Source organism: Ranitomeya variabilis, chromosome 5 (genome assembly GCF_051348905.1).
Source record: "Ranitomeya variabilis isolate aRanVar5 chromosome 5, aRanVar5.hap1, whole genome shotgun sequence".
Taxonomy (NCBI): domain Eukaryota; kingdom Metazoa; phylum Chordata; class Amphibia; order Anura; family Dendrobatidae; genus Ranitomeya; species Ranitomeya variabilis.
In genome coordinates this window covers 498,168,828-498,185,887 of record NC_135236.1, presented here as the reverse complement: position 1 = coordinate 498,185,887, position 17,060 = coordinate 498,168,828, and the positions used below count along the sequence as shown (strand labels likewise).

General features: G+C 41.1%; 1 protein-coding gene across 2 annotated transcripts in view; it reads left to right on the top strand.

The window, feature by feature from the left end:
* Positions 1–17,060, top strand: part of SLC41A2 (solute carrier family 41 member 2) — a 133,057-nt gene that overhangs the window by 79,778 nt on the left and 36,219 nt on the right. For both annotated transcript variants that reach the window (XM_077265668.1, XM_077265667.1), the window contains exon 8: positions 1,370–1,449. In XM_077265668.1, coding sequence (XP_077121783.1) covers positions 1,370–1,449 — 80 coding nt within the window. The remainder of the gene's footprint in view (positions 1–1,369; positions 1,450–17,060) is intronic.

Genomic DNA, 17,060 nt, shown 5'->3' with positions numbered 1-17,060 from the left:
TCCGCAGTGCACATGCTGTGGAAAAAAACGCGCGGAAACGTAGCATTGTTTATTCCGCAGCATGTCAATTCTTTGTGCGGATTCCTCAGCGGTTTACACCTGCTCCTCAATAGGAATCCGCAGGTGGAAGCCGTACAAAAACCGCTGTAAATCCGCGGTAATTCCGTAGTAAATCCGCAGTGCAGATTTCCTGTGGATTTACCAAAATCAGTGCAGAAAAATCCGCACACCTTTCCGCAGCGTGTGCACATACCCTTCCACTGAGGGCTTGTGACCATTACCTCTGACTTCTGGTCATTCAGAAGTTGAGGCCACAAGATGGTGGCGCGTGACCGGAGCTGAGCTGATAACACATGGAGGCATCGGCTTTTAAGTAGAATACTAACATGGAGTGGTGCTTTAATAACCAACTTATAAAACAATCATATTCCTGGCATGTGTGAATATGTTGGAAAGTCACACCTAAATACCCAGTTCCACAACTGCACAGGCAACCTATCATAATAAGGTACGCTTTTCTGTTCGGAAATTCGTTTTATGATTATTCTAGCTATAGGTCAGGCAAAAATGAAAAGAATGAAAGTGTACCACGGGGGTCTTAGAGGGCGACTTCTAGCAAAAAAAAAGCAATATAGTAAAATTCTTCTGCTATCTAACAGAATAAAAACAAAGTAATTAGGAAAGCCAGAAGAACATGTATGGAGTATGAGTATACACTTTCCAACATATTCACACCAGGAATATGAACATTTAATACATTTAAAACATGTTGGCTATTAATGTTAAGCTATGTTACTGTGTTAAAATTGGATCTTAATAAAGAATATTGAATTTGAAGAACTGACCATTTTTTCATCGGTTGCGTATATTGAACCCCCCCCAAAAAAAAGACTAGTGCGCATTTCATTGGGCAATAGAATTGGAACCTTCAAATATCACATTACGTCATAATTTAGATTATTTATTACATATTCTGTGGATTTTCTGTGCCATCCCTTAATGCCTAGCTTTAATTTTTTTGCCATCTTTTGCCCAGACCACCCACATGATTTTGCTCTTAAAACAACATTGTTTAATAGTAGCTGCAAGAAACATTTTTTTCTAAGCTTTCCATTTCCCTGCCTTATCTTGTAATTTACAAGGCTTTGCTCAGCCGTTAATTAAGAAGAGGCCGGCAGCCACTGGCACATCCCCGAGAAGGACTACAAAGGAAGTCTCACATCTGGTAGCATAGCTTGTCACAAAGGCTCGGAGAATCCCAGAAGAGCTACCATCTCATTTGAACTTCTAGCATTTTAAAATAGAATCAAGATGTTTAAATAAATGATTAAGAACCTTCTTCATTAAACGAATCAAACTTGTTTTTCAGTGTTGGTGGCCTTATACTAGACACAACTGTATCCGACCCAAATTTGGCTGGGATTGTTGTCTACACGCCAGTAATAAACGGTACGATTGCAATTTACTCCACTTTATTGCCAATATAGTGTTCCGACATTCCACCAGTATGATTGCTAACATAATATGTTGCTGCGTTTTATAAATTGCATGTAGGTATATGAAGTGTCCCCGCTTACCAATTATGTGTTTATTTAAGGAGAAATAATCCAGTATATGCCTGTGAAAGAACTCAATGTCTCCAAGAGCTACCACAAATGATTTACAAGCCTCTCTCCCGCACGCATAAAGATAACATTTATGTCACAGCTGGTGAGGGGATTTTCATAACCATCAGCTTCATGTATCGCACTGTGATTATTGTGCCATAAAAAAACTGGAAAAAAAAACATACAGTCTGCACAGTGTTTTCTAAAGGGCTGGCTAACTGGATCCTAAACTCTCAAGCCTCAATCTGTCCATTAAGAAAATTTATATTGCAAAAAAATGGGATGAAACTGTAATTTCACAAAAAAGTTATTCAGTTAAGTTGCCATCATTTATATTTTTTAGAATTGAGACCAATATTTTGCAAGCACATACTCATGTTTTATTCTGTCTAATAAATGTATATTTGTATGATTTTCTTTCCGGAAATCTAGGTTGTGTAACAGTATACTAAGCTCTCAACACACAAATTGTGCATGATGTGTGAATGTACAGGGTGAGCTTAAAGCCCAGTTGCCAGAGATATTCTGAAAAGGAGACAGTTAATTTGCCCTTTGTAGCTAAAGGGTAACTTTATCCTCTTAAAAAAGGACTTTCGTCAAAGTTTTTATCCTCTTTAATATATTGCAATCATCATATTATACAGCACTGTGTACTTACAATTGCTCATTTTGCCTTTCTACCCAGCTAATTCTTCTCTTTTCCATTTGGGATATGGCATCATGTGATTAAATACTGACTAGCTGAATCCTTCTAAGCTCTATGTAGAAGCAGGAGGTCAGTTGTCTATAGGGGAAAGTCCCTGGCAGGGGGAGGAGAAGAGGAGCTGGGTCAGGAGTTGAAGAGGGGAATAATAAAATCAGAGAAAAAGAGACTTCCTGTTTCTATATAGAGCAGAAAAAAAGAGAAGAATTAACTGGGTAGAAAGGTAAAATGAGCAATTGTAAGTACACAGTGCTATATAATATGATGATTGCAATATTTTAAGGGTCCCGATAAAAACTTTGATTAGAGTGCTTCATTGAGTTGGTAAAATTGCAAAGTACTTCTAAAAAAAAAACCCAGCAACTGTGAAATGTACCTTTTATTAAAATCATTCCTGTTTAGTTTTATTGTTTGACTTGTTGCCTACATTACCGGCCCTCTGAGCGGTCTGTCAGTGTTGACTGATCTTCTAAGCAAGGAGCACAATGCTTCCAAGCTCTTTATATTACAGTTTGTAAGCGCTGATAGGAGGTTGTCCAACCAGCCTCAGTATCACTGCAGTCCTCCAAAGCTGCCTCTACTTGCAGCACCAGAGAGAGCACAATTCAGATCAGCAGAGCAACCGTGCCACTGGTGTGAACTGCCTGTCATCAGGAGTGCACCACCCCCAGCAAGCAAGAAGCCAGGAGGCTGGGGAGCTGTGTGCTCCAGAAGACCACATGAGACCATTTAATAGAGCCTGTGGCTTTGTGTGCTCCTTGGCATGTCGGAGCTGTTGTTTCATGTAGATGCAGACGAGCTCTGTGTCTAACTAAAATTACCACTGCCTAATAATGCCTAAAAAACACCGCCATAATTTAATGAAGCAAAACTGGAAACTACCAGTAGTTGTAACTTGATTATCTTTCAGTGTATTATACAAATGCGTTTAATTGATAACTTGTATGTTTTGCCCCAATAGAACCAAGACAATAAATATTATAAGTTATGAACAAAAAAATTAAATTTTCAATGTATAAATTATTTTTCTTTACCTTCAAAGTATAAAACACAACATGCTAGTTCTTGTTAATGTAGACCATAAAACATGTCTTTTGGGAATTGCCACTGGGCTCTCCTTTAGTCTGACATGTTCTAGTTATGTAAAATAACTAATAAATAATTATGTATTGATACAGGAGCCAGAGATGTATCGCTGCATAACTAGGCGCTAAAAAAACTGCTCAAAGTGGGTCGGCTTTGTAACACAATGACAAAAGAGAACAAAGAAAATAATTCTGTTTATAGGGGATTTTTTGTTAATGTAGCAAAAATGCTTAAAGGGGGTCTGTCACCCCCAAAATACAATTTAAACTGAACCCATACTCATATGAGGATTCTCATATTCCTTTGTTGTGAAAAAAACCGCTCTCTGTTCCCGTTTGCTTATGAGTACACTCGGCCGGGCAACTTCAGCTAGCTGTTCTGCACCCCCTGAATTTGGACATCCTCACCTCCCCCTATGGTGATGGACATTGCTGGTTTACCCAGAGCCAGAGCTGTGAAAACTGCTGTCTGAGCTCGCTCACTGTCCGCTTTCCTAGATCAGAGCATGTGTGCACACCGCTCTTTACTCTCTGCTGCAGCGCTGCACTATACTGTAGCGTGCAGCCACAGCAGAGAGGAGAGAGCTCCGTGCATGCTTTGATCTAGGAACTCTGCCAGGGGGCGAGCTCAGGCACCAGTATTCAAAACGTTGGCTCTGAGCAAACCAGCCCTGTCCATCACCAGAAAGGGAGGCAGGGATATTCGTATTCAAGGGGCACAGCAGTGCACTGAAATGCTTGGCCACACCAAGGGTACACAAAGCATCCTAATTAGCTTATGGGGGTTAAGAGCCATATTTGCACAACAGAAGGATAGATTTGTACAGTACAGGTATGGCTTTTATAGGGCCAAGTCCCCTATGTGACTATGTGCTTTCTTTAAATTGTGTTGTGTGGGTGACAGACTTTAAAGTGCTTATCTAATGCCTTTATATAAATGGGTATATTATATCATAAGATGACATTTAGCATTTCTCTTGTTAATCTTTTAAAATGTTCTGCGTTAGACAGTGAGATTTACAAGCCGTCATTGCCCAGTTGATAAATGGCTTCCTTCATACCCATTATCCTGCAGGGTAAGGTGTGAGTAAGGGTACTGTCACACAGTACCATTTTGATCGCTACGACGGCACGATCCGTGACGTCGCAGCGATCGTATGATTATCGCTCCAGCGTCGTAGACTGCGGTCACACGTTGCAATCACGGCGCTGGAGCGATGCCGAAGTCCCCGGTAACCAGGGTAAACATCGGGTAACTAAGCGCAGGGCCGCGCTTAGTAACCCGATGTTTACCGTGGTTACCAGCGTAAACGTAAAAAAAACAAACAGTACATACTTACATTCCGGTGTCTGTCCCCGGCGTTCTGCTTCTCTCCACTGTGTAAGCGCCATAGCCGGCAAGCACAGCGGTGATGTCAGACGTCACCGCTGTGCTCGCTTTCCGGCTGGCAGACGCTCACACAGTGGAGAGAAGCTGAGATGCTGGAGGACAGACACCGGAATGTAAGTATGTACTGTTTGTTTTTTTACGTTTACGCTGGTAACCACGGTAAACATCGGGTTACTAAGCGCGGCCCTGCGCTTAGTTACCCGATGTTTACCCTGGTTACAAGCGAAGACATCGCTGGATCGCTGTCACACACAACGATCCAGCGATGTCAGCGGGTGATCAAGCGACGAAAGAAAGTTCCACACGATCTGCTACGACGTACGATTCTCAGCAGGATCCCTGATCGCTGCTGCGTGTCAGACACTGCGATATCGTAACGATATCGCTAGAACGTCACGAATCGTACCGTCGTAGCGATCAAAATGGTACTGTGTGACAGTACCCTAACCCATCTCAGCCTTGTGAGCTGACAGTATCTGCTCTGTATGAACCTACCCTTCAGAGTAAATGTCCTGTCTATATTTGTTTTTTTTGGCTCAAGATCCTTTCTAGAAGATAATAGAAGTGTTTTCTTTTTCCTTTATTGGGTTTTAGATAGGAACATGTCTGTTTGCTCAAATGTCACATTAAACCTTGTTTGCTGTGGTTTGTATTTTGCAGTTGCTTATTAGGCAAACATCTACAGTGGGTACGGAAAGTATTCAGACCCCTGTAAATTTTTCACTTTTTGTTTCATTGCAGCCTTTTGGTAAATTCAAAAAAGTTCATTTTTTCTCATTAATGTACACTCTGCACCCCATCTTGACTGAAAAAAAACAGAAATGTAGTTATTTTTGCTAATCTATTAAAAAAAGAAAAACTGAAATATCACAAGGTCATAAGTATTCAGACCCTTTGCTTAGTATTGAGTAGAAGCACCTTTTGAGCTAATACAGCCATGAGTCGTCTTGGGAATGATGCAACAAGTTTTTCACACCTGGATTTGGGGATCCTCTGCCATACTTCCCTGCAGATACTCTCCAGTTCTGTCAGGTTGGATGGTGAACGTTGGTGGACAGCCATTTTCAGGTCTCTCCAGAGGTGCTCAATTGTGTTAAGTAGTGAGGCAAACTGGGAAAAGGAAGAGCGCACAATAGGGCTTTAAATGTTAAAACAACACATAAACCAACATGGATCTGCTCACCTGGTGGTGTTGCAAAAAGCGGACCGTCGGCAGCAAAAAACGTTACATGTAGTGTTTTTTGCAGCCGATGGTCCGCCACAACACGGCGCAACCGTCGTGTGTTGTGTGTCAATTCGTCGCAATGCGTCGTTAATGTTAGTCTATGGACAAAAAACGCATCCTGCAAGCACTTTTGCAGGATGCGTTTTTTGACCAAAACGACGCATTGCGATGGAGGACAAAAAACGCCAGTGTGAAAGTAGCCTTAGACACCACAACTTACATCAATTAAAGTTTTTTTTAATCAGATTATAAAACATATCAAAACAAGTGGTTAGAGGCGCTAGTATAATGGGGAAGGAATACGCTGCAAATAGGACAACACTACAAGGATGTCAAAAAGTAAGGAATCACTATTAGAAATACCAATAAATTTGCGCTATGAATGCCTTAGAGAGAATTAGAAGTAGGGTACAGCAAGCAAAGCTAGAAGTGAGGAAAGTCCGATGGCTAGGTGATGTGACTGTGTCACTAAAAAGACTTAAGGGGTTAGAGGAAAACATAGTACAGCGTACAGCGTGAGCTAGTCACTGGATTAATCAATGCAGTGGTGTAAGTTCTCAGCAGGACCTGCTGTCATCTGCAATTATGGTCAAAGGAGTAGTTAAGACCAACTAGTGTTTAGGTTAATACTTTAAAGCTATTTGCGTGTTATAGAATGTGGAAATCACAGTAAAAAATTCTAAACAAGACTCTAGGTGCTAGTGGCACTGAAGGGATGTTACCTTTCCCCTGGTTGACTAGGTTGCGGCTCAGTAGTCTGTAATTCAAAATTGTATACATAAAGTGCTCATGATTAACAGTGCACTAGATAAAAAATGGCACAATCTCACCCAAATTGTTAGCTGGCCCTCAGATACTGCTCCATATACCAAGAGACCAGATGATGGGGAGAAAGGACATCAAGACCAAATAAACGACATAGGGGGGGAGTGGGGAACACGGGGGCCTCTTTTACCCTGTCGTGCCCTCTGCAATCAGCTCCCGCCCTTACAAGGGCAGTACCCAAGTGTGAGCCTATTTTTCAGTGCCCCTGGTCAGATATAGCCTCCCTGAACAAAAGTGTGTATCTTCCCTACGCGTTTCCCCACCCGTTTGGGGGGTTCATCAGGGGAAGTTTAACCGGGCTAAAGAAAACCGAACGAAGTCACCTGCAGTGGCAGGGTATGACCTCTCTGTATGCCGAGATACTGTGTATAAGAAAAAATGGTCTCCCCATTTTTTCTTATACACAGTATCTCGGCATACAGAGAGGTCATACCCTGCCACTGCAGGTGACTTCGTTCGGTTTTCTTTAGCCCGGTTAAACTTCCCCTGATGAACCCCCCAAACGGGTGGGGAAACGCGTAGGGAAGATACACACTTTTGTTCAGGGAGGCTATATCTGACCAGGGGCACTGAAAAATAGGCTCACACTTGGGTACTGCCCTTGTAAGGGCGGGAGCTGATTGCAGAGGGCACGACAGGGTAAAAGAGGCCCCCGTGTTCCCCACTCCCCCCCTATGTCGTTTATTTGGTCTTGATGTCCTTTCTCCCCATCATCTGGTCTCTTGGTATATGGAGCAGTATCTGAGGGCCAGCTAACAATTTGGGTGAGATTGTGCCATTTTTTATCTAGTGCACTGTTAATCATGAGCACTTTATGTATACAATTTTGAATTATGTTTTTATTTTTAGGTGTATTAATAAATGCTAAGTTTTACTAGGATTTAAAGGGCTGACTTTGCTGTTAATTGTTTGATATTTAGTCCGAGACATTCAGAGTAGATCTTCTGGGTGAATACATTGCTTATATTCGGCTCAGTAGTCTGCAAGCAGGGGATGTGAAGTCTTCTGTGAGTATCCTTGGAGTCCGTATGGGTGGCTAGCGGCAGCTAGTTGGTTAGATAAGGCCGGAGCGTTGTCTCGGCTGGTGACAAGCGCTCCGTGCGGCTCTTTCTGATGGTGCGCGGGCGTGTGTGCACCGCAATAGAGTCCTAGGTGCTCGCGGTGTCTGGAGACAGACAGGACCTGCGTGACATCGGTGGTCACGTGACTTCTCAAAGTAAGAGACGCTGCAAGGACCAATTCCAGAATATTGGAATTAATAAAAGTCTGTTAAGGTATTACATGTTCACTTCTGTACACAGTATACACAGAAAACCAATTTCTCTGATCAGATATATTACAAAGTTTCTTATATTAGATTGTACTATTGGTTTACGCAAAGTGTGTTGAAATGACACACTGACCAGTTAAATAGTTTTTCAAGGGGAAATTGTTACTTGGTTTACTTTCACTTAGCCGCCTCACCACATTATTATGCTCTTTAGTAGCTTTACAAGAGAATGTTTTGCATGTAAAGGCATATAGTAAAAAACTGTATAATCTGTTGGTTTCTTTATACAAATTGCCCCCCCCCAATAGTCATTCTGATGGGACCATTACCATCAAGAGTTATGTAGTTCAGGCCACCTATTGTGGTATGATTAATGTAAAAAAAAGGTCTAAAGTAACCAGAGATGGTCTCAAAATCCCGTGCATTCTCTGTTGTGTTCTTCTAGCACACACATGGTGACTCTTGATGTACTTGCACTTGATCCCCAGCTTCCAACACATTTCACACATATATCCGAAGCAGGGACTCGGAGAAAGAGCAGGGTATCATGAACAATTCTGTGGACAATCTACCCTCTTTAGGAAGTCAATCATGTAACACTATGATTACAGCCCAGACTGCTTAACTCTTCACAGTACGGCCTTGTCCAGACAGTTTAAGTAAAGACATGCCTGGAAAGTTGTAATCAAACTGAATAATGTGGTGATTTAGTGTACGTAAGCCAAGTGACAGGTTCCCTCAATTTAATGTGACTTCAAAAGTCTACAAATAGTTTCTCTTTAAATAGATACACTTACCAAGTGTCATTCCGTAATATGCCATTGTATCTGTCTGGAGCAATTCTCGGGTCATCCACATTTGATCTTCAAGTAAATATTTGAAAGTAAATCTGTGACACGTGGAGCAAATGTCATGGCATCAAAGCGGATTTGCATCTGTTCTGGTCCCTTATGTCAAACTGAAATGTTTGACTTTCAACAAACCTCTTGAGTTGTTCCTGAGACGACCCTATCAAATGCTTATGGTATTAAATACAGGGTCTTCTTCATCCTTGGCTTTTCTATAGAGAAAGATGACCCTTTTTTTAGTGGTGGGGTATTAGGTCCGATCTACTTGACATCTCTTATCTAAATATGGGAAGTAATGTTTTAAAGTTTGGCGCAGCAAAAAGATACTTCACTAGTTTGCCAGATGTCAAGGACAGTTTAGAAGATCAGGAGCATAGACAGCTGTCGGCCATCTGTCCATATACAGATGGAGTAAAGTTGCATTTTCCCTATAAATGCTTCTTACTTGCTCAGTGTTGCTACGTGAAAACTCCATTAATTTCCACTTTTCTATGTTGCCATTTGTTGCCTTTTTCATGTAAATTATTTTACACAGTTGATACTATGATCACCACCGATGATTGTTACAGTGATGGAGCTGCAACACTAGTTTTCAAGTGAATTCTATGAAGGCTCAGAAGGATGCGCTGATGTGCCTGTATTAACAATAAAGTAGATATTGTGTACATAGCTTCTTTTTTCTCAATTGGCAGGAGTCTTTGATTTTGGACTTACACAAATCGAGCATTGGTTACCTATGTGAACGATAGACCATGAATGTTAAAGTTATGAAGAACCCCTTTATAGGGTTAGTCTAATTTGGCTCAATCACTGTCCATACTGTGTGTGCAATATTAGCTGAAAGTTAGAGCAGCAATCCTTATGGTAATCCACTCATCAATGAGGTGGCTTCAATATGAGAAACAGTTGGGACAACTACTTTGAGACATAGAAAGTTGCAATGTCAAGTAAATAATACTTAAGGACTGATTAATCAAACAGCAATCACCAGAATTCTGGTATGCAAATTGCCTCTTCTGAGAAAAAGAGGACTTAAACTCTATAGTACCACCTGTGTAAAACTGTCTTGCTTTTTTGCAAATTGTTGGTACAATTTGCAGCTGTACAAAAATAAAGTGACTTATGGTGTTTTTACACCAGCCCCAGCTTGACTGCCTGCATCATTCTGATTGACAGTCGGCTTCCTGCAGTTATGCAGTGGGGAGCCAGCTGTCGAACAGTAACGCATTGGCAGTCTTGGCATGTCATCAGAGCAGAGTGGAAGAGAAGCGGCTACTCTGTTGACGTGATGTCATCAAAAGCCACAGGAGCGGCAGGATGAAAAGGAAGGTAGTTGCTAACTACCTGCCTGTTAGTCCTTAGAAAAAAATAAATATGGTCCTGGATAACCCCTTCAAAAAAGGAATCCGCCAACAGCTTTTTGCTATGTAAGGCGGGTAGTTAGCAACTACCTGCCTGTTAACTCTTAGGAAAAAAAATATAAAATGGTCCTGATAAGCCCTTTCAAAAGAATTTGCAAGCAGGTTTTTGCTATGTAATAGGAGAGCAGCATGGTGTAGGGTCAGAGACCCTGATTCCAGCAATGGTTTACTTACTGGGCTGTGTGTTGTTTCAATAAAACCAGTGAACTATCACCAGGAGATGATCGCTGAAGAACTAGGTGCCATCTGGTCAACTGCTCTGTAACCTCTCCACCCACCACCACTGATTAGCAGCTTTCTGTCAATGCACATTGTATACAGAAAGCTACCGATCAGTGATGCGAGTGGGGTTATAAAGGGCTCCGCATTCAGAACACTGCTAGATCGGCAGCAAAGAAAACTGTGATTTTATTTCACAACTGATGCACCCAGTAAACTAAGCGATACATTGCTGGAATCAGGAATTTGCCCGTTTTATGTTGCTTTCACATGAAGTAGCAAAAACCTGGTGATTGATTCCATTTAAATTAATAAAATACTTTATTGTTAATTGTGGCATGATTAAAATTCAAGTGCAGAAAAAAGCAGCAGAAAATGGGATCAGTAGTGGTGAGTAAACATACATAGAAATGCATATTTCACATAACCAGGATTTCACTTCATTGTAGTGGATGGATGGCTGTGTGCTCAGTATAAATGTAATACTCGGTGGAGTCAAAGTACACCTGCCTGCGGAATGAATTGCAGAAACCCTGAACCTCACAATACCAAATGCACAATCAGTGTTACTGCATATAAATAGTAGACATCCCCGTGCACACTGCATGTCACAATTTATCTAAAACCCACTTACTGCATCAAAAAATAAAATGGCAGATTCATAGCATATGTGCCAATAAGGTAAACTTGTTGTTGAGCAAAATAATGAATCGTCAAAACCTAAGATAGAAACAAAATAGACATATGGGATACCCTACAATAAGTAAGTAAAATAGATCATATAATTAACATTGAGTAATTAGTAAACACGTTTTTTGATTTATTTTTTATTTTTTTAGTTTACATTAAAGTGGGGCAGCGCGGTGGCTCAGTGGATAGCACTGCAGCCTTGCAGCGCTGGAGTCCCATCAAGGACAACATCAAATCCCACCAAGGACAACATCTGCAAGGAGTTTGTATGTTCTCCCTGTGTTTGCGCAGGTTTCCTCCGGGCTCTCCGGGTCCCTCCCACATTCCAAAGACATACTGATAGGGAATCTAGATTGGGAGCCCCATCGGGGACAGCGCTGCGGAATATGTTAGCGCTATATAAAAATAAAGATTGTTATTATTATTATAAGTGGATCTTTGGCTAAAACAAGATATCACCGTTCCATGGTTCTCCACAGGATAAGTGATCGCTGAGGTCCAACCATTAGAAACTGCACTAGAAGAATGGGGAAGTTTTATGCCTTGCAGGACACTTATCCCTATTTTAAAATGGAGCAGCAGGTGGAATGTCTGACCACAGCTCCATTCATTCTCTTTGGGGTTTCCAGAAAAAAAACAAGAGCAGCGCTCGCAGCCACTGAGAGAATGAACAGATCAGTGATCAAGTCAAATATACCGCTCCAGTCTAATAGGAATAAAAGCTCCACATTCTTCCGATTGATGCAGGTCACAGCAAAGAGACCCCCACAAATCAATAAGTTATCACTTATCCTGTGGAGAGGCGATTATTGTTTTCACCGGAGAACCCCTGTAAGTGCATCTCTGTCGCTGTGTTTCAAGTATTTAATTTCTAATGGAAATAAAGAATCTTCTAATTAATAGCCGAAAGAACAAATGACCGCCAACACAACATAATCCACTATACCAAGACCAATACTACCACATACAGGGGTTTTTCTTTTTCACTGGTGGAATTTATCCATATATTCACTTTATTTAAGCATGTTTACATCTGATTAGTTTAACCCATGTTTGCAGGCACTAAAGACTTTTGTAGCCTTTTTCTGCATGATTCAACTTACATTTTTGGAAAGGATTTGAGTTTTGGGGTGATTGCAAATTGGCACCCCCATACACCAACATGGGTATTGTTTTAAATGTATTTTCCTTAGACATGGGGATGCAATATAATGTATAATATAGCAAACCCAATTCTATGAGTTCCGGCATTATATGGCCATATGGTCTCTAAAAAAGAGACTTGCTTTATGAAAGGGCATATTTCGTTTGCAATATATACATTTACCAACATTCTGATTATAATTGCTGTAACGGTCCTTCCCACTTAGTGTGATATGGTTTTGAGGCACCTTTTTATAATGTGTTGTGAAATAATTGTTTAATTCTTGTTGAAATAAAGTATTTTATTTTACTACTACTGTGCAAACACTTTCTGATCTTCGTGCTGCTTAACTGCCGTGGATCAATATGGTTCTAATTAATTTAGAGAGTTGCCCACTCCTTTTGTGAGGAAAATGGGCTTGGGTAATATGCTTATCACATACAGGGAAGAAATATCACCACATCATGGCCAGACCACATAGTGACCGAATAATATCACATACAAGGAACAAACATTCCAAACCATAAAAAGAGCACATAGTTACCAAATAATACCATGTGCAGTGAGAAATACCGCCACACCATAACTAGACTACATATTCCACCACATAGTGGCCGAATAATAGCACATACAACAAACAAATACCACCACACCATGACCAAACCACAAATTACCACTACATAGTGACCGAATAATACCACATACAAAGGACAAATGCCACCACACTGTGACCAGACCACAAATTACCACTACATAGTGAACGAATAATACCACATACAGGGGATAAATACCGCCGCACCGTGACCAGATCACAAATTACCACCACAAAGTGACCGAATACTACAATACTGATCATGAATACAAACTACAGTACTAATAACACTATTACCACCAGTGACATTATACACAAAAGCTCTGTATATACTGTAGTATACAGTGTATAGTGTAAGTGTTCAGGTAATACAGTGATCACCAGTGATATTATACATAGGAGCTCTGTATATAGTGTCTTTGTACAGGTAATAGTGATCACCAGTGACATTATACACAGGAGCTCTGTGTATATTGTACAGGTAATACAGTGACCCCAAGTGACATTATACACAGGAGCTATGTATATAGTGTTAGTGTGTAGGTAATACAGTGATCACCAGTGACATTATACACAGAAGCTCTGTATATAGTGTATAGTGTACAGGTAATACAGTGATCCCCAGTGACATTATACACAGGAGCTCTGTATATAGTGTCAGTGTATAGGTAATACAGTGATTACCAGTGATGTTATACACAGGAGCTCGGTATATAGTGTATAATGTAAGGTAATACAGTGATCACCAGTGACAATATATACAAGAGCTTTGTATATCATGTCCGTGTACAAGTAATACAGTGATCACCAGTGATATTATACACAGGCGCTCTACTCCCCCATCATACCTCCCCATATATCCATCCTGCCCCTCCCCTGTATAACAATCCTTTTCCCCGCCCAGAAGGAAAAAACATATTCCCGTTGTCTGCCTGCGCTCTGGGCGGCGTCCTCCTCTGCAGATTTGGCGCGCTCATATTAAAATGGCCGCCGACTTAGCATAGGCTGGCAGCTGACTTGTGTACGCCCGTCACATGTGGTGCATGACACTGATGTCATACGCTGGCGACGTCAGGCGCACACATCAGTGTTCATCGGAACGTGCGACGCGTCGGTTCAGGTAATGAACCACCACCACCACCCTACATCTCCTCTCTGGTCTCAGTCTACCAACCTACCCGTGCCCTCCGCTCTGCTAATGACCTCAGGTTAGCATCCTCAATAATCAGAACCTCCCACTCCCGTCTCCAAGACTTTACACGTGCGGCGCCGATTCTTTGGAATGCACTACCTAGGTTAATACAATTAATCCCCAATCCCCACAGTTTTAAGCGTGCACTAAAAACTCATTTGTTCAGATTGGCCTACCGCCTCAACGCATTAACCTAATTATCCCTGTGTGGCCTATTAATAAAAAACAACAACATAATCACGTTCCTCCATCATGTTCTCATACACTTTATGCAGTTAATAGCCTCTGTGTCTGTGCTGCTACATACTTAGGCAGTTAACTGGTTCATGCAGCTTTACATGAACACCCGAGCCTTACACTATGGCTGGTCCAAATAACTAAAGCAATTGTTACCATCCACCTCTTGTGTCTCCCCTTTTCCTCATAGATTGTAAGCTTGCGAGCAGCAGGGCCCTCATTCCTCCTGGTATCTGTTTTGAACTGTGATTTCTGTTATGCTGTAATGTCTGTTGTCTGTATAAGTCCCCTCTATAAGTTGTAAAGCGCTGCGGAATATGTTGGCGCTATATAAATAAAATTATTATTATTATTATTATTATTAATGAACGCTGTGTGCGCATTCCCCTGCACATACTCTGCCTGCGCTTTTAAAGGGCCCGGGCCCCTATAAACCGCAGACCTTTTTTTTTCTACTCCTTCTTCTTCCCACCACCATCTCTCTCAGGTCCACTGCAATGGCCTGCCAGGCCAGTCCAACCCTGTATATAAATGTAATGCCCAGATCAAAGAAAGAGAGGTCACACTCTTGTGTGCACTCAGTGCAAGAACCTGAAGTAAAACCGAAAGAAGTGAACTGGCGTATAAGTTGGTATACATGCGACGTGTAGGAGCATGTTCACACTGGCCATTAAACAGATAAAATGGAAGATAGAAACAAAACTAACATATACCCTGCTGTAAGTAAAAAGCAATAGTGCATAAAAATAAGAAAGGGTACTTCGTCAACACTGTGTTTGATCCAAAAAAGAGTAAAAGCCATACCACCAGGCCGAGCACAGACCCCAAATGACCTAAGTGTGAATCGCACAGATCACAAACCTCCCAAAATTAATGCAAAAAGTAATACCATGATGCATATACATAGTGAGCCCAGGTGCCGATCGCATCCAGCTTGAGTTTCGCCACACGCTTTATCAAGAGAATGGAGTACACTTCTTGTGATGTATGGCAGCTAAAAGATGGGCCACATGCACTATGAATTTGGCACATCTGACTGAAGCACACTGCTCATCAAGACAACAGAATGGATTAATTGGGGCCTTAGCATCATTAAAAGTCATTAAAAAATTGAGGCGCTAGCTTCATTGTCCTAAATACGGAACTAGTTGCCATTGCATCCATTAAACTACACCCAATTCGCTCTTTAAAGGTTAAAATTATGTATGCACTCTACATATTTACATAGATGGGAGATGGCGCTCGGCACCTCTCGGTCATCAGAAATGATTCCTTGTCCTTTTGTTGATTTATAAATTGGGTTTGTTGGGTTCTGCAAAGGTGTCTGTAATATTCACAGATAAAATAGCTTTTTTTTCCCCATCAAAAGCAATGCGATGTGCAATGGAGGTCCTGACAGAGTCTCTGGCACAGCTGTGAACATGGCATAACGTAGCATTGGCAGAAGAAAGAATTTTTCTCATCTTCCGCAATAAAATATTAAAAGTAACTACGTTCTTATAGTAAAAGGTGCCTCTTGGATGAGCCGTGCATTAATGTTAGATTTCTTAGTACAATAAACCACTGGCTCTACAGGTGTAACATGCTGCCACTGACACAATGAGGCAATCCGCCAGACAGTACACATTATTCCATGTCTGCAGCCTCCTGTTTCCTGGATCCGTGGCAGACTGCCAGCCTTCTTATTTAGGCTACTCATGATCTAGACCCAGGGTTGGCAGATGACCTATATGAAAAAGGATAAAAAGCTTAGGATGACAACAGCCGAGAAAAAGGATGCTTTTAGCATCAAAAGGACGGCACCCGCTCTCATCTGTACACACATAACAGGATGCTGTGCACGGAGGATTAAAGGGAAGATATTTGCAATATTGTTTGAAGCCCGCAGGGTTCTTTCATAACCTACCACTGGTATTTCCAATAAAACGCACAAGATGTGGGCAGAAACGAGCAAAGAAACAGTTGTTCATTAATTTGTGCTGACCACAATGGGAAAAGCACAACAGGCTAATGCCCCTTTAATGCCGTAATATCATGAGCTGCGGCAGAATCTTTCAATGTAATTGTGTCTGTGCTCAAAAGAATAGTGTGCCAGGCTGTGGTTTATATAATGCCACGCTTTTCCACACAGCTCATGCTGCAAGCTACAGTGGATTGAATCTGTTCTCTATATTAGAGCGTCTGATGTATAATGCTGCATTAAAAAACATAAAAACAGATGTTTGGTTTTTTTTAATGCAAGTTCCAACATAGAACTGCTACACGTAGATAACTTACTGGTTTTTATGTGCTAGTAATACCGGTGCTTCTCACAAAATTAGAAAATCATCAAAAAGTTCATTTATTTCAGTTCTTCAATACAAAAAGTGAAACTCATATATTATATAGTCATTACAAACAGAGTGATCTATTTCAAGTGTTTATTTCTGTTAATTTTGATGATTATGGCTTACAGCCAATGAAAACCCAAAAGTCATCTCAGTAAATTAGAGTAATTAACAAAAAAACACCTGCAAATGCTTCGTAAGTGTTTTAAAAGGTCCCTTAGTCTGTTTCAGTAGGCTCCACAATCATGGTGAAGACTGCTGACTTGACAGATATCCAGTCATTGA